General features: G+C 37.2%; 1 protein-coding gene across 1 annotated transcript in view; it reads left to right on the forward strand.

Annotated features, from left to right (window-relative positions):
• Positions 1 to 18827, forward strand: part of GPC5 (glypican 5) — a 406783-nt gene that overhangs the window by 15764 nt on the left and 372192 nt on the right. Inside the window, exon 2 of the mRNA XM_042805836.1 lies at positions 805 to 966. Coding sequence (XP_042661770.1) covers positions 805 to 966 — 162 coding nt within the window. The remainder of the gene's footprint in view (positions 1 to 804; positions 967 to 18827) is intronic.

Genomic DNA, 18827 nt, shown 5'->3' on the forward strand with positions numbered 1-18827 from the left:
TACTGAATTGCTCCTCTTGAATTTCAGTGTGCCTAAAATGTGAAAAAGTGTTGCTTTCTAGCAACATTTCCCAACCTGTTACTGAAGTAGTGAATTGACATGTAGAGACATTAGAGAGACACACAGTAAGAGTGTGGAATTTAGGACTGCTCCATGTAAAAGTTAATATGAGAATATTCATTATAAACCTATCAGGAATGAGCTTTGCACTGGTGTGTTTGTAATGCTTAGCAGTAGTTAGCTCTTTCCTGTCCAAGACTGACAGAAGAACAAGAATGCCAGCCATGAGCTGGCCCAGCAGTTCAGTGTTCTAGATGATCATAGAATGGTTTGAGTTGGAAGGGACCTTTAAGGGCCATCTAGTCCAGCCCTCCTGCAATGAAGGGACATCTTCAACCACAGCAGGTTGCTCAGAGCCCCATCCAACCTGAACTTGAATGTTTCCAGGGCTGGGGCATCTAACACCTGTACAATGATGTACAGTGCATATTCAGTGTAGTTTACCAACGTTAGTTGGCAACATTCACAGCTGGAATAAGATTACAGTGTTAGGGAAATTATATTATATGACAGTAATTAACTGTAATAAATATACTCTTTCCACAGAATTTTAGTTAGTATCCCCTTCTGGTTTTTATTTAACAAGGCCAGATGCCTTTAAAGGTTTGGGTATTTCTAAATCATGATTTGGGTGTTTCTTTTATGTGTCTATAACTGTGTAATAAAAGAGTAACTGTTTTCTATGTATTTGTTTATTGTGTGCTTCTGTTTTGTAGTGATCAGTGTAATTATCTCTTTCTGTAGGGGTTAATCTCCAGGTTTGTAGTTCCAAAAATCCAACATGCTGTACCAAAAAGATGGAAGAAAGATATCGGTCTGCAGCAAAGCAAGATATACAGCAAGTGCTTCAAACATCAAGTGCTATGTTAAAATTTTTAATATCTCATAATGCAGCTGCTTTTCAAGGTAAGTCTTTTTTCTTCCAAACTTGTTCATACTTTTCTTGATTTTCATCTTCGATTAATTTATGCATGCAATAAAAGTTATCTAAATTTTTAGTTTCTCCCTGTGCTTTCAAAGGAGTACTAAATCGCGCAGGTGATTAGAAAGTGAATTGCTTTTGGAATTTCTGACTTTTAAAAAATGATATTTGAGAAAAAGTAAGAAATTGTTTTAGTAAGATGCTTTGATTTGAATTGTAAACCAGTAATTGGTGTTCCTCTTGAACTTCTTTAATTTGGATGATACTAAAATGCAAATTATTGCCTAGAGTTCTACAAAAGAGAGATTTTGTTATTCCAGTATTTACTCCCATCATGTTCTTTGTCTTATTCTAATAGAAATACTTGGATAGTTTGTTTTTGAGGTTAATTTTGCGGATCTAGTTTTGTAAGCTTTTGAGTTTCTAAAAAAATTTCTGAGTTTCTAAAAAAAAAAAATAATTATTGAAGGTTCAGTGAAAGTTGTTCCAATGCACAATAGGAGGTTATCTGATAAATTAATAGTTATTTGGGCTGGTGGTGGGATTGACTTTTAGCAATTACCCTGCATACTATTCAGTTTTCTCTTAATTAATAAGGCATGTTAGTGCAGAAATTGGCTAGAAGCTGAAAGGATGTGAGAAATAGTGGCACTATGAGGTTGTATATGATAGGGATATAGAGTTCACATGTGTTGAGGACAAAGCTCTACAGTCTTGTCATTTGTCTATTAATGTATACTTATGGCCTTAATGACCACTTGATTGGACAGGCTAAGGGGGTAACTTCATGTAGGCTTAGGAAGTTGTCCTGGTGACTCGTTTTTAACCTGTGAAGCTAAAATGATTAGGAGAACAAAAACAACTGCCTAGGGTCATAAAATGGGCAGTGAAGTTGACTCTGGGGTCCTAAAGCCTTCCCTTTTTGAAATTTAGGCAGTTTAAGGCTAAAAACTAGTTGCAGTTGCTTTCTAGCTTTCTATCATCTGTGAGTATTGCTATCTAGCCTGCCTAACCCAGCTGCCAATGGGTGTCATGATCAGATCATCAGTGGTAAAATGTGCAAAGAAACCTCTCCCTCCCTCTCTTTTGACTTCATTCTTCCTTCCAGCTTTATATTATTAGCTCTCTTTTCTGCACCATAATAATACAGTATGTTGTACTGCTTTTCTGACCTAGGGCTGTAGACACTGTAGAGCTCAGTAAGCAGCTGTACTTTCCTTAAGTTAGGGTTGTAGTCTCTGCTTTGGTGTTTTAACACCTCCCTCTTTCCCCCACCCTTAGAAAAAAACAAAACAAAATAAAACAAAACAATGCACAAAAACCCCCTTAGGTATCTGGATAACATACTTGTGCAATCTTGAAATTTCTCAGTCTTCCCAAGAATGGGATTTAGGTGGGATTTTAAAGTGTAATCAAGACTCAGAAACTACATTTCTGTTGCTTTTATGTTCTGAGGGGCTCAGTCAGTGGGGCATTTTCAGAGTGCATACACTGTACATCTCCCCCATATGTGAGTTCTCCCTGAAAGACAGGGATACACACATGTCTTTGAGGAGAAATGGTTGTGCTTCCCTCAGGTACAATCTGAACAGTTATTCAGGGTGTAGTTTCCAGGCCCTTTTCAGCTTGTAAAGATTCAGATATCATCTGTCAGTCCAGGAGGTTGCCCTGAACACCAGTTCAGAGGCTAATGTGGGACATAAGCAGTTTTCACTTTCCCAGTAATGCTGTTTTACAATGTCAAAAGGAATTCAATAAACACTGACTCAAAGGAGCTGCTTCTGTAGCCTCATAATGATACATCCTCCATATAGAGGGATGGTTTCAGGACTGATTGAGAATTACAGTTTTTCATTTTTTTAGTGAAACATGTGAGCAGTTCTTGTTATAGGAACGCAAGCCATCCTTCCCAAATATGTAGCCTAACACTAATTATTTCTCCCACTGACTTAATTTAATCATTTGCTTTTAAACAAATATTCGTCAAAGCATATACTTTAAAGTATACATATTTTATATACCTTATACACTAGATACATTTTTGAAGTGCACACTTTAGTACTTTTGTCTTTAATGTCCTTTTATGTAAAGAATTATAATTGAGAGAGAATATTCCATAGAGTATGGTATTATTTAGATTTAAAATCTTGTTTAACCTTGAATTAGTTATTTGTGGAAAAAACATGCTCTTGAACATACCACTCATTTTTGAAGAATAGCTATCCTTTCTAACTAAAATTCAAGCTAGATGATTTCAGATTCAGAAATCATAAAAAGATGCTGCTGATGTTTTTTGGTTTTTGAACTCCTGGAATGTGATAAGACAATATACCTGGCCTGAATTAAGTTTTGACCCTGCTTTGAGCAGGACTTTGGACTGGAGACCTCCCGAAGGTCCTTTCCAATTGGAATTACTCTATGACAGGGTGTCTAGCTCTGCATCCACCATGAAACCTTAGGCATTCCTTTTATGTTCAGCTGAGGCTGGGCTGTGCATCTAGGAGTGCAGTTACTACTTCTGCTTCTTTGGCAACTGGACAGACATTGCAGCAGTGAGGCAGAAAGTGTGAAGGGCATTGTTGGGGTGTGTACAGAGGGGAGCAGGTGTCTTGGACTTTGCCACTCGTCAACTGCCTCATTTTGAAATCCGCTGATGTTGCATGCCTTGGCCTAAAAGAGGTGGACTGGATCCAAACAGAACAAGTAGCTAATGTTCTCTCTGTTTCTTACATACTCATTAGAGAGAAATAGGCAGTTAAGTAATCTGTATCTGCCTCTGGAGGTCTTCAGAGGTGTTTTTTCTCTATGTATTAAATACAGTCTAGAGATCCTGGGTACTTCAGGATGACTGTGTTTGTGAAATGAGGTATCTGTCTGCCTGTGTATCTATTAACTATTGTGTGTGCATGTATAGATATATATTGGCATACCTTTGTCACCTTCTAATGTTTGTTTAAATCCTGTGGTAAGTGCTGCTTGTTGGCAGTAACTCTCTACTGACAGTTTTCAAATATTGCAAAAACTCCATGTCTCAGGACATGTCAAGCTACGCGATGCAAATTTCACCACTTGTGTACTGCTTCCTGACAAGTACTGCTACAGTTTTTTCCTTACATTTCACAGTGCTTCAGAGTCTGTAGTTTCTCTTTCACTGTGAGTCTTGTTTCTTTTTAATACTTTTCAGAATTGGTAAGGGAATAGAAGGATAGGTGAGAATGAAGTTAAATAAGATAGTAATCTGGGAAGTGGGAGATACAGTATGGAGAGCAAGAAATCATTCGTCCTTTGGGAAAGATGACTAGAGAACTTAAGCTGTATGGTAATCATGTTTCAAGACAGTTATTTTGATAGGATAACATTCTTGCATATCTCTGCATTTTTAGTATTTATTATCTTAATAATAACTGAGAAAAATATTGTGAATACTGTACAGGGATTGCTATAGCATCTCCATTCTAGTAGTAACCATAAAAACAAATGCTTTGCTAACCTTTATTTTACATGATGTAGACCTACCTATATATACACACAAACACACTCCTTTTGCACAGTTCTTAAGTGTTACTCAAAGTTCACACTAACCCGTCTATACCGCCAAACAAAAGAGGAACAAGTCCCACCAGGGTCAACCTTTATATAGACAATGCAGTGCCAGTTTTTGTGTAGGGAGTAAAAAATCCCTACGGTCTGTAACAACTTAGAGAGGAATTGAATAGTCATCTAAAAATCTGGTGATTTGGCATGGGATAGAGCTCTGTGCAACAGAATAGCAGATCTTGTGTCACTTCACTGTTTTTCCACACAGAGAGCGAGCTCATAACCTTTTAAAAAGTGGCAATGTATGACATAAAACAAGATAGCAGTTTGTCTGGTTGAATGGGAAATTTAAAGACAGTAGTTAGGTTGTAGAGTCTGAAAGCAAATGGACTTCTTTTTGTGCTGCTATGTTTGGCAACTCTAATACTGTACAATTGATTTTAAAATATCAAACTGTGAATCATTTATGAACGTCACAACCTGCCACCAAAACAGTGGATTTGGCAAGTGTGCCTCTGTAAGAGGTGATAAACTACATTCTTCAGTACAGCATTTCCTGACACTTTTCTTGCTGTCTAGGAAAACTCTACTCCCTTTGTGATATAAGTTCTGGTGTATATTGAATCCAGTTTTCCTGATAGTTTCATGTTCTGTGAAATTATTACTACATAATAGATCAATGTCTTCTTTATCCTTGACCAAAATTAAGTGAAGTCAAACAGTTATATTGTTTGAGGTCACAGTACAATTACTACATTTAAATATGATAAACTTATAGTCAGTAGCTAAAATAAATTGTGTGAACTAGAAAATATGTTGAAATCTTCTGAGTTGCTTTCTCTGGTAGCCTAGTAAGCCATAAGAAGTAATGGGATATCTGTTCATCCTTGTAAAACTAAATCTGTCCTGGCACTGATTCAATTGTTTTCCATTTGTGAAGTTTTCTGAAGCATGATTTGAAAATAAGAAGACTTTCAGCAAGAGCTGCTGTGTCTCACTTACAGTTTCAAATGATACATTGCCCTCTAGATCATTTGCAATGTGAAGAATTACTTTCAAGTTCCAACATTTTCTTCTTTCTTGGCTCCATAATCCTTTATATTTTAAGTGTAATATAAATAAGCTAAAATTCAAATAGCTGTGAATCCCATGTTATATTAATTAAATTAAACTGAATGATTCTATTAGAAGTCAAAAATGTGGACAGGCTAAGAGACCTGGTTGTCACTCTGTTGTTAATTTGAGGGTTGGGGATCTCAGTGTGTCTGGTTCACCAGAGTTACGCTCCTTGTTCTCTGTTGCTCTGCAGACCTTCCCCACAGCTATGATCATGTTCCCCTATGGACTGAGAAAGTAGGGAATTTTAATAATTCAGGAAAATTATTATACCCGCTGGTTGGTCTAAGGAGCAAAGCTGTTACACGAACCTTATTAACTTCAGAAATCATCTATTCAGATGGTATTTTGTTTCCTTTATAATACAAAATCAGGATAAACAGTATGTTACTGTAACTTAGAATTGGACCCAGTATGTCTTTATATACATAAAATACAGCATTAAGAGGCTGTTGTAAGTGGAGAAATTTGGAGATTTAGATTAATACTTAAAATTTCATTATTAATCTTGAGTGTTATTTCTGCATTGCAAACAGGTCTTTTATCATTCTAGAGGGATTTACTTCTGTTGTATCTCATTCTTATCTTTCAGATACATATTTGCATACGTGTGTGCTGTGCTACAGGCACTCCTGGAGTATATATATGCAGGGATTTAATGGGCTTCTGTAATATGTTTTCACCACATCAGTCTTTTCTTAAATTGTACTTTTTTAGCATGCACACTCATGGATTCTTGTCTCAGCCTGTGTTTATTTACCATCACCTAATTATTTCTTCTAGTTGCAGTAACACCTGAGTTACAGTGAAGCTGATAGAGGTACACAGTTCAGACTCGCATACTCTGTGAATACTAAGATTTTTTCATAATCATATTTTTGTTAGTACTCAGCTAACTACTATTTTGGTTTACATCTTTGTAACAGTGATCAGTGTAGACATATGCTAATTTAGATTTTTTGTACTTTAAGTAGTGCTCATACATTAAAAAAACAACAGTGAAGTACAAATTTAAAGCATCCATCTCTTGGGAACAGTGGTTATAGAAAGTTTGCATTTTCACAGAAATGTGGATGCCTGCTTCCTGCTTAGTCTAAGAATTCTGGGAAGCTGATTGCTGGCAAAATGTAGGAATTTGAAAGAAGACTGAACTCCAACAGAAGGCATCAGGATAAAGTTGCTGGTTTCGAGTGAATGTTTAGTTTTGTTTCAAATATAGCATTTTCTGTAGCCTTTTAGATTTCGAAGTACACGTGGAAAAGTTTTCACTTAGTATTTTTATTTTCTTTGTTAAGAAAATAAAAAAAGAAGTCATCAAGTCAAATCTTGTTGAGGGACAGAACTCAAAATCTTGACAAGTGTCTGAAAAACATGTTCAGTAGGAATAAATGCAAGGTGCTACATTTAATTGGGGAGAAACAATGGAACACGTAACAGGGTATGGGGGATAACTTGCAGTAGAGTTCTGGGAGTAATGATGGATCAAAAACTGACAAAAGTCAGCAGTTTCATGCAACTATCATTGTAGGTTTCTTAAACAGAGAGCTAACAGAGATTTGTGAGCTGAAACTTTTCTGTTTTGCACTGGTAAACTGGAGAACCATGTTCAGTTTTGGATAGTTTACTTGAAGAAAGACATGGACCATTTGGAAAAAAGAGAGCAAAAATATGCCCTGAAATCTAAACACGTAACTTAAAAAAATGGACAACCCTAGTTCCTTTAAAATGAGATACATAGGGAAAAATTATGCTATTTCTTTAAAAAAAAAAATGTGGCAACTACATAGGAGAAAGTAATCATCTGTACTCTGCCGTGTATTAGAAAAAAACCCAATGGTTTCATACTGTAGCAAAGAAAATGTAGGTTCAATATGAGGATATATTTTCCAATGACAACATTAAAATGCTTTTGATTAAACTTTGGGGGGAGGGGTTCTGGGTCCAGAGGTCTTGGAAACAATCTGGACAAGATAACATCTGCCAAGAATTATGTTGCAGATATGACTGATTCTGCTTTGGGGGCCAGGGCTTAGACTAGACTGCTCAACAGATTTTCCAGCCTTATGACAGGTTTAAAATGTGATTTACAAAGAAAGGCTAAAGGAATTCAACTAGTTTTAAGCTTAAACTATGAGTACTATGCTCTAACAAAAAAAGAGTTTATTCATTAATTTCTGTCCAAGAAAATAACACATTTTTCTAACATAATGGGATGAACTGCTTCAGTCATAACGATGCTTTCAGAATGGGTTTAAATTTAGAATACTCCATTTCAGTATTAAAAGAACATGAATTTGTTCAAAACTTTGTACACAATTTTTTTTTCATTGTTTTATTATTCCTACAATGAAACTGTTGTGTATGGAGCTACTGAATTTGTACACTGTCACTTGAACAGGTACTTAGTAACTATGCTTTTATGATCTACATATTCTATATGGGAAATTGAAGAAATTTTGCAGTTTTTACAATATAAATCTTATTTTTACCTCAGTTTTTTGTTTTTTTTTTTTTTTTTCAAATTGCATCTCAGTAAGCCTGGCATACTGCTTAGGAGAAGTGGAGTCATGTACTGCATTTGTGAGAGGTAAAACCAATTTTCTTTCCCAGCCAAAGTAAACTGGTTTTAGACGGAATTTTTAGAGATAGATATGTTTACATCTAAAGCAGGTAAATCTGATTACATTTTAAGTGACTTCTTAAATTAGAAAATCATCTTGTCAAGACAGCAAAAAGGAAAAGTGAGGGAGGGTAGAGCTGCATCAAATTTGAATTAATAAATATTAAAATATATTACTACAAAATTTAACAAACCAGGTATTGACTTTTCCTGTAAATAACTACAACTGTACTTGAAGTATCTGATGTGTAATAAAGAGAGAAATAAACCTGGAAATCTGCAAAAAAAGAACTGTACAGTAAATGTAAACCTGGGAGGAGAGTTTTGCTCCTGTGGAGAAAAAAATCCACAGTTACTGCTAGACACCTTAGGGCTTGTCGAATGTCACTAGAAACCTATGGCAACTGAACTGAGCCCAGTGTTGTCCTTGACTGTAATGAAAGTTTGGACACTTACATAAATTTCAAATATTTAGATACCTACACTGAAGTGTCTGAAGCTGTGCCCCATTATGTATATTGTACACACCAAATAACAGACCTCAGGTTCTGTACTCTGAGACCTTACAGCTGCTCTGCTTAATGTAGCTCAAGGGTGTGAGTAAGGTCTGGGAACAGAAGCAGGTTATTGAGCAATAAGCTAATATTTGAGTTTCCAGCCTATCATCAACTATTTGGAGGTGATTGCTTTCATCCGGAAGTAAATGAAAGCTGGCATACTACTTGGAGCAAACTGCTTCCTTCCTGCCAGAGAGGTGGAAACATGCAAGTAGATTCTGTGCACGTATTGTGAAATCTGTTGTCTGCCCCTTTGCTTATCATGTGGCAATTTGCTTACATTCAAAATAGGAAGTGATCTACTTTTCTTTCTGTTCTTCTGGAATGAAGCAGAAAGATCTATCTGTGTTACGTAATGAAGTAGGTGACACGGTGAGTTTAACAGTGGTAATGAAACAAACTTCTACTAATATTAAACAGGTCATCAGCAGGCATAGGTAACTGTACTTTGAGTCTTAACTATTGGTACAAGTAGTGTCAACGTTTAATAAATCTACAAATCTCAGCTTGCATTAAGGGCTTGAATTTAGGTCTGTGCAGACTGGAGGAGCACCATGATAAAGATCGGCTGATCATGGAGTTCCAGAAGAGAACATTTTACGTTCACTATTTAAGTACACTTAAAATACATGTTCATAGCAGCTCCCAATACAGAATGCTACAGTCTTACAGTACATCAGCTGCATAGCCATTCAACACATGCACAGTAGCCATTTATGTAGGGGTTTTGGATAGTGTCTAAAAATACAGTAGATTACTGAGGAGAGTTGGCTGTTTTCTGAGTTTATTTTTATAATTTTTTATATTGTTTATTTTGCAGTGTCTTACTCTTAGACTTCCCTGTTGCGGGTGTTCTGGTCTGTATAACTACTTAATACTCATTGGGACAGAAGCAAAGTGAAAAATTAGCTCTGCAGTTCAGTGGTTAGGGTACTCATCTGCCACAAAGGAAGGCTGCATGCGGCTGCTCCAGTGGGCATTTTTAGTTATTTGTATAATCTATAAATACAGTCTGCACTGGCATAGTTTCATCCGCCAGGCCTGAATCACTTTGGAACAAGTGTTTTTCAAGGCATATATGAACTCTGGGCTGTATATACTTGCAGTTGTCCATACCTCATTGATTTTGTTGTCCTTTTCAATGGATCCTCTACCATCACCAGGACTTTAAAAAGAAGGAATTATGTGGTGAATGGGAGCAAATTAACCAAGTTCTCTTAAAGACTGAAGAGAGATGAATCTAAATTCCAGTGTATATTCCCCTCCACTACTACCACTGTGATAGCCATGTGCTGGCTGCTTGTTTTGAATGAGAAACTTGTGCAGAGTATGACATAGATGTTCTGCAGGATCAGGCTTATTATGTGGCTGAGAAAATTTCTTTAAAATCAAATTAATGTGTTATTTTTATACTGGAGCATAGCATGTCTTTGTTCCGTGCTTGTGTAAAATGCATTATGCATGTATACATATATTTATTTATTGTTAGATGTCTAAAAATACGTTTGAAGTATTCCTTGTTCTTAATGTGTATCTACAACATAAAGATCTTTGTGATTTGTAAGTCTTTGTGATTTGTAAGATGGGATAATGTAGTTACAGTTTGTAAGATTTGTACAGGTACAGAATGGGACTAGAAAATTTAAGTTATAGCAGGGCTTTGTGTTCCCATTATGTCATGACACTTTTAAACTTTAGTAGTTTGTAAGCTAATTTTCTTGCTTTTGCCTAACACAGTTTTAACCTCATGTTATTTTAAACAAATTGCTGGTAACGTAAAATATCTGATTGTCACCAATGATTACTGAGTTTTGTCACTCCTGATATGTTACTTAAAAGCTGCAAACAAGAATCCTATAAGCAAAGTAAAGCCTCGTTCAACCATATTAAAATTCTATGTACTTTTTAATTTGCTTTCTGCTGTGTGACTGTGTTATACTGAAGCTATTACCTGGCTCAGTGGTCCCCACAGACAATTTCCCTTTCTCATTCTGATTTTATTGTAAATGATTGTCAGCATAGTAGAGGAAACTGCAAATTCAATTTTGATCAGTCCTATGAGGGATTTGATTCTTCATGACTTATTCTTGGTGTTTTAAAAATAAATTGAAATAGACATCTAATTTAAGGGTTTCCTTCAGAGTAGATTAAAATCTGTAATTTCTTCTATGCATGGGCTTTTACTTTATTGTGTTATTAGGTAGAAGCTAATACTTAAGGAAATTTTGTAGTGATTACCCTCTTGGGAAAGATTTAGTTCTTCATTTAATATTTCCATTTTGTATTTAATGGTTCGTTAAGCTGGCTTTTTCCTTTTACACCTGGTGATCATAAACCTGCTGTTTTCTTTTAAAGATAATGTTTTCTTGAGTATTTATTATAATGTAAGATTTAAATATAGCCCTCCCTGCACTCACTGCACTTAGTCCTTACTGTGAAACAGATTAATGACCCCTTTGGTGTAAAGAACTTTAATTTTGCTTCCTCTATCTGTGCTTTGTTACTGTGAGACAAAATAGTCAAGAATGTGGAAGATGAAATAGTGCGAAGTTAGAAGGGGACCATAAGGAGAAGAGAAGGTAGCTGCCTAAGAGCAAAAATAGTTAGATATAGTGCATTGTGACCCTCCCAGAGACAAAGGTGTTAACAATAAATCATTGAGATGAGATTCAGAGCTTGGTTCAGCTGCAGAACAGGCATCTATCTAGTGCTGTTTTAACTGTCATAGGGTGCCCTGTCTGTTCTCCTGGTCTACCTCCCCGGAGAGGTGCTCGTCCTGTTTGCCCTCTCTCATATATGCTGATCCTGTGAAGGATGTCCTGCATAACGTTGAGAAAAGCAAATGAGACTATATTTTGGGCAACAGATTCAAGATTCAAGTTCACTCTTTCAGAGTGTAGATGTCCATATCTAGTGTTTACATGTGAGGTAAGGACATTTGGTCCCATAATAGTGAAAGGAAGTAAGTTTAAATATGCCCATTTTAAATGGAATTAAGTAACTCCAGTGACTACTCCTATATTAACAGTTTTTACTTGCATATATATGTATATAATTATGTATATAGTATGTATTTATATTTTAAAAGTAAGGGACTAATTTGTATTAAAGCCTTAGACAATGTCACCATTACAGAACAGTCACTGGAGTCTGAGAAGATTAAAAAAAGTTACAATTCAAATTGCTGCTCTTCAGGAACATCACACTTTTTGAATTAGATACAGAACAGACAAGGTAGTAGGGTGAAAAAAAAAACCAACATGATTGTAGGTTTGTTCTTGCTTGTAACTACAGATTTTCCCTCACTGAAACAGTTCTTTGATACTCAGCTTCCCTCCCTGCAGTTGCTATGGTACCTAATGCAACTGGAACAGGAGCATACTGTCAAAGCAGATTTGGGAAGGTGCACTGAGGCTCAAGCTTTTTGCATATCTTCTTAAATCTCATCTCCTCTTATAAAACCAATCAAGACCACTTATAGTAGTGACGTAAATAATTAAAAATATCCATGTAAGTTAAAGATCTTTAAAAACTATCCAAGCATCAGCTTATGTCTGTGTACTGATCAAGGCAATCAACTGGGGAATGGATTAAAAAACCAAATAAACCAAAAGTTAATAAATCCTAAAAAACCAAACCATAAAGAAGTCATGAGAGAAGTATAGATTTAGAGCATTAGAAAGAAAAAAGAAGAGAGAACGAGGGAAATAGGTGTGGTCTTTTTAATTTCTTCTTTTCTATGGAATGTTACGCCTTCAGTTCCCTTACCTGCGCCGTGTACAACCATAACCAACAGTCCTTTCTTGAGCAGATTGCAACCTAAAATGATTATAAGTCTCAGAAATGAAGGGGAAAGTCAAAGACAATATTAAGAATTCGATGTATCCAATTAATCAGCTGGCTGTTGTAGAGAATCCGGAAAGTTTCTTTTCCACTCCTCAAATGAGCACACTGCTAACGTAACCTGAAGAGAAGAAAATCTGATTGTGTTTTAGAGATTGATTCCTCTCTTCTCTGTATCATCTACATTTAAATTTCAGTGAGATACATTATGTTTAGGAGCTGTAAGGAGTAATTCTGTAACTTGGTCCATTTACATGCAAGTATCTTCTGTAACACTGAAAGAAGGCCAACCATGGCATCTTCCTGAGTATGTTGAGAATTCAGAACAAGTGATAGTTTTTTGACTTATTTGAAAATGTAAAATCTCAGTGTAAGATCAGGATTACATTTTCCTGAAAAAGTAAAATGAAAATTCTTAAGACCAAGAAAAGTCTATTTGATGTTCTAGCAAAATGAAGCAAGAAAAAACATTCTAAATAGAGCATGTCAAGTTTATTTCAAAGTATAAGTAGTTTATAAAAAAAAAAAGCTGCTAACCTGTTTCTGTTCCAATAATTATATAGGGAAAAAATGGAAATGGTTACTCTGACTCAAAACTGTATAGCTTGTACAAATTCTGGGGAAAAACACGTGCTCTTTTGCTCTGCAGTGCTACATCTAGATTCTCCATAGCCTTAAACTTTAGAAGTCATCACTGTCTATTTAATATGGAGATGCAGTGTTAGTGGCATTCTTTTGCTGTCACTCTGTATCCACTTTCACAGAGTAAATACTCAGTTATTTGAAGGACTCAGCATATGAATCCAGTTGATGTGAGCTATTAAGTAAATCTACACTGGTAAATGCATCTTCTAAGCAGGGTCATCTCTGGCCATGAGGAGGTACCCAGATTGGTTGAGGTGCCTGTGTAATATCCAGGTATAAGCAGTATCTAGGCCAGTACTTCCACAGTAGACTAACCACATCCACGTGCATAGCATTGAGCTGTACCATTTGCTGCCCTTATGCTCTGTAATATGTAATTATTTTCATAGGTTTTCTTTTTTGCTTGAAAATATCTGAAATAGTGATGGTAACCCATCAGAGTAGTGTTTTTAGAGCATGGTGTCAGATGCATGCGTCGCGTGCCCTTGGGTGTGGTGTTGGGGCAAATGATGGTGCTTGAGTGGCGAAGGCTGCTGGAACTGTGATAGTGTCCTGGGTTGAGTGAGTGGTGGAGTTTTTTGGTGGCAGGGGAGGGGGCTATCGGGACGGTCCCCTGTGAGAAGCTTCTCGAAGCTCCCCCAGCTCCACCTCAGTTCCAATTCTGTTTGGGAAATCGAGCCAATCGGCTGCGTCTCTGCGATACCGTATTTAAGAATGGACGTGGTGACAGGCAGTGGGACTTGTGAGGAGGAGTTGCTGCAGCTGCATGAACACCAAGGTCAGTGGAGGAACGGAGGAAGAAAGGAGGGGGGAGGTGTTCTGGAGCAGAGACCCCCCTGTATCCTGTGGTGAGGCGTCAGGGCGGCCCCCCCTGCCACCCATGAAGATCTACAGTCGAGCAGACATTGATTTATGGCCTGTTGCTCCTGCTCGGATAATCAAGGTTCTGTGCCTGAAGAAGGCCGGGGTCTCATGGGAAAAGGTAGCCCCGCTGCTGTAATTCAGCGCTGGGAGGATTGCAGCATGCGGGGGAGTCCCACGCCGGAGCAGCTCGGGAAGGGCTGCAGCCGTGGGAGGGAATCCAGTTGGAGGAAGTTAGTGACCCATGACGGAGCAGTGTGGGGAACGCTGCGGCCCATGGGAGGAATTCAAGTTGGAGAAAGTTTGTGGAGGACTGTCTCCTGTGAGAGGGGGACCACGATGGAGCAGGGGGAACAAGTTTCGGACACTCCCCTCACTGAAGATGAAGGAAGTAGCAGCGCTGACTGCACCCCCCCATTCCCTGCCCCTGCGCCACTGGGGGAGGAGGTAGAGATATCGGGAGCAGAACTGAGCCCGGGAAGAAGGGAGGGGTGGGGGGAAGGTGTTCTCAAGATGTGGCAATGCTTCTCACTGTCGTACTCTGTTATGTGTTGTTAGTGTCTGTAATAAATGTATGTTCTTTTTTTTTTCTTTCCCTAATGAGTCTGCCTTTTGCTCGTGATCATAAAGGGGGATTTTTCCCCATCCCAGTCCTATCTTGAACCCCAAGCCTGGCTCTCTGTCCCTTCTCATTGCCAGAGGGGAAGGGAGAGAGAGCTGCTGCATTGTGGTTGGCTGCCAATCAGGCCTAAACCACAAGAGATGGTTAACTATATAGGCTGGAGGAAGTCAAACTCATCTGTATTGCTTTTTAGTCCCAGGTCCCTGGAGTAGAGTTTTGTTTCAGTGGGCACAAGTTGGCTCGCATCAATCTTAGGAGCAAGGTGGCATTTAGACACTACAGATGATCAGGATAGATGGGAATGAACAGGGGAGCTAACTTGCTTGGTCTTGTATACATAGCTATACTCTGATTAGTCTTCCAGGAAACTTTTGACAGTCCATCAACAGAAGTATTTAGTGGACAAACAAGATACAAGATAGAAGATAAAATCCTTGTATGACTGAATAACTGGGGTGGGAGAGGGAAAGAACAAATTAAAAAAAATATGGGAAGAAATGGTTGATTCTTACAGTGGCGGGAGGTCACCAAAGTGTTGTTCAAGGGTGTGTGCTGTTCAACATAGAGCAAAAAAGAACATGGAAGAAACAAAAAGTAAAGCAATGATCATGATCATAAGTTATACAAGGTAGTATAGAAGAGGGCCAGATACAGCAGGTTGCAGAAAGACTTTACAAGGTAGGCTAAATAGGAATTTAAATGGCAAACAAAATCCAGTAAAATTACTTGTCAAGCGTTATATATGGGTAAAATAAGTCCTGTTTCTTGCAGAAAATGGTAGTCTCTGTGTTGACCAGTAATAAGATCTTGTGACTGTGATAGGTAGTTGTGTGAAAAACGCAGCTTGATGCTCTGTAGTAGTTAAAAAAAGTAAGTAGCATATTAGGAACTGTTAGAAAAGGAACAGATAGCAAAGCAGGAACTAATGTATGTTGTTATGTAAATTCATGTTGTACTGCATTTTGAATACCATGTGCAGTAGACTACTGACATAAGCTTTGAAATCCCTTGTCATTGAATCTCTCTGACTTCTAAATAGAAAAATCCTTCAACATCATCTGTCAGGAAAGTTACAGTTGTCATTTATCCTTTCTTGAGGAAGAATGAGAGGTTTGATGACTTCTTAGAGTTGCTTTAATCTGTATTTTATTTTGGGATTTTATTTTTGCAGTTCATCAGTAGCTACAATATTCTGGGTACTGAAGAGGTCTTTAATAACTGAAACAGTAACAACAACCAGTGTCTGGGAGCTCAGCCAGATGGACTCAGATGGGAAATAAGCCATAAATTTTAATAGTCAAGGTGACTGACCACTGGAACAGGCTTATCTATGAGATGGTAGAATATCAACCCCATCTCAAGTTCTTCAGTTCAGGATTAGCATCAGCTTTTGAAGATGTGCTGTGATCAAGTGCCAGCTACTGTCCTATTTTGTATAGAAATCAGATTCTGTGATCCCACTCTAGTCTTAAAAATGGTGAGTGTGAACATATGAAGGCATTCATCGTAGTACAGTCTGGCACTAGAATTGTTCCTTGAAAGATGAATAATGTAAATTTAATCAGAAAACTAAATACAGTGTACCCCACACACATCCCTCCAGAGTTTTTCTCCTCAGGCAGAGAGTTAATGGAAGACTACCTACTGAGTTATTCAAGTTCTTTGAGCAGTTTTATGACTAAGTGGGATTTAGCGTGGCATGTGTATCATGAAATTCGTCTCAAGTATGAATATCACATCAAGTGTTTATGGTTGCTTTGGATTCTCTTTGCATGCTTTATACGTTTTTTAAGGACCTTAGGACCCATGAAATTTGTATCCTTTGTGAATCCTTTCTGGATTGCTAGGCTTAGGGGTATCAAGTCATGTTACACATTTAAGCCTTGAAGTCACTTTCACTTATTTCTTTCAACATCACAGACTTGTATACCACTGACATTATTGCTCTGTGCTGTCAGTTTTTTGTATAATTATTCATTAAGGCTTTTTTTAAAAACAGATAATGGCCAAAATTTCTTCCCTTTCTCTTTGCACTCTTCACCGTGATTCATACTGTTTAACTGAATTTAGCTCCATCTTCTAAGAAAGTAGTATTTAAAGCCTGAAATACATCAGTGGAACTTCAAATCATCAAGTTTTCCAGCAAAACAGGACTTTAAAGATTTTACAAACATTTTATTTTTTGGTCACAAACGGAGAAAGGTTGTGCAAGAGAACTACTCTATTTCTTACCAATCTAAAATACCTTCAGCATCTTGAAATCTTGCAACACAGTTATTTCACCATGAAGAAACAATCCCTTCCTGGCACCCCACCCCACCCCCCTTGCCCCCGTGTCCTTTTCAGTTTATCAAATTAAATGCATAGCATAATACAGGGAAAGAATAACTTTGGAAGCAAGTTGCCATGATTTATTATTACTTGTTAAATGAGTCCTTACATGAAATAATATTTTGCCTCTTTTCTTTAGCAGACTGATACTTAACATGCCTTATAAGTTACCTACATATAAAGTGAAACCAGGTTATTTTTTATACCTGGTTGTCTAGTGAATATTATTTTGAGCTGTTGTTCATTTTCGCTTTCCACTTTTATCTTTTGTGATGTATGACTCTGTTACTATGGTAAGTGTATAGGATTGAGAACATGCCTAGCTGAAGGAGGTAAATAAATGCAAGGATGACAAAATATGACTTTTTTATAAAGTATAATTAAAATTCTATTTTTTGCTGGATTTTATTATATAAAATAAGTTAGGCAAAAATTTGTAGATAGAGATAATTTGTCTTATGATCTATAGTGAGTGGATAAACTTTCAACTGTGGTTTTTGAGATCTTGAAAAGATATTACCTCTGTCTACAAATTCGGGTCTTATATGTGTCATTAGGTCATCCGAATTGCAAGAACACTACAATATTAGATAGCGTACTTTGGATATATGAAAAATAATCCAAAGAGAAAATTCTTGTTCTCCATACTGTTTCAATTAAGTTCTACTTAAGGAGTTTTTGAAAGAGTGTTTTGCTTTGTCCATTCCCACATCTATTTCCAACACCAGTATCTAGTTGCCCTGTGAAGACCAAGGCCTGTTCTTAATCTAGTTGTTATTAACCTAGTAAGGTTATGCCTCTCAGGACCTTTGAGAAATGCATTAAGTGAAAGGACTAGCATTTTTACTTGTAATTTACTTTTATGTCTTGTTGCTTTGATAAGTTTTCAAAAATCAGATGTAGCAGCTGCTTCTAAGTATTTACCTGGTGAGAGCACAACGGTAAGAATCTTCCCTGAAGCTTTAATTATGCTACTTTTAAGCAAACACATAATTTTCACCCTTTCCCTTTAGGGAAGGAAAAGATGCCTACCTAGAAATGGACAGTAGGGGGACTTGGACTCTGTTCTCTGTACTATTTATGTATTTTATTTTAAACAGCTAGTGGATTTGAAACAACAGTAGAAACTGGAATGCTTCTAACACTGCCATAACTGTGTCTTTGATGCAGGGACTAAACCAGTAGGTCTTTCTGCCCTTATCTGAGTTTTTGATGATTAAGGTGGAGCTAGGTTTCTTTTGCCTGCTCTTCTTCCTGCCCTGAGAATCTTACATCCCTGGCCAGAGGGTGGCTGGCTGAGCTTCCACAGGAGTAGTGGAAGGTGTTTTCTCCCACACTGCTTGGTAGTCCCAAGGACGAGTCCCATCTGGCTCCTTCCAGATTTAAAGAGGAGGATTTGTGTGTTTATGGACTGAATACAACTTAATGTTTGGATTTGTATGTATCAATGTATGTACATGAGTGGTTTCATCTGTTTGAATATGTATTTATTTATTATAAGCTTAATGCAACATCAGAGTGTTTTAAGTAAGTTTTAAGTAGTTTGATTGGAAACCTGATGATTATTCTTTAAAATTTATACCATATCATAATGATAGTTATCTTTCAATAAAAGTGCTAGACTGGACTACAGTGTTCAATCCTTAGTAATACCATAGATTTCCAACATGGACTAAGAAGTCATTTAATCACTCTGGGGGAATACAGTCCTAC

The sequence above is a fragment of the Tyto alba genome, unplaced genomic scaffold, assembly GCF_018691265.1.
Source record: "Tyto alba isolate M040663 unplaced genomic scaffold, T.alba_DEE_v4.0 Super-Scaffold_45, whole genome shotgun sequence".
Taxonomy (NCBI): Eukaryota; Metazoa; Chordata; class Aves; order Strigiformes; family Tytonidae; genus Tyto; species Tyto alba.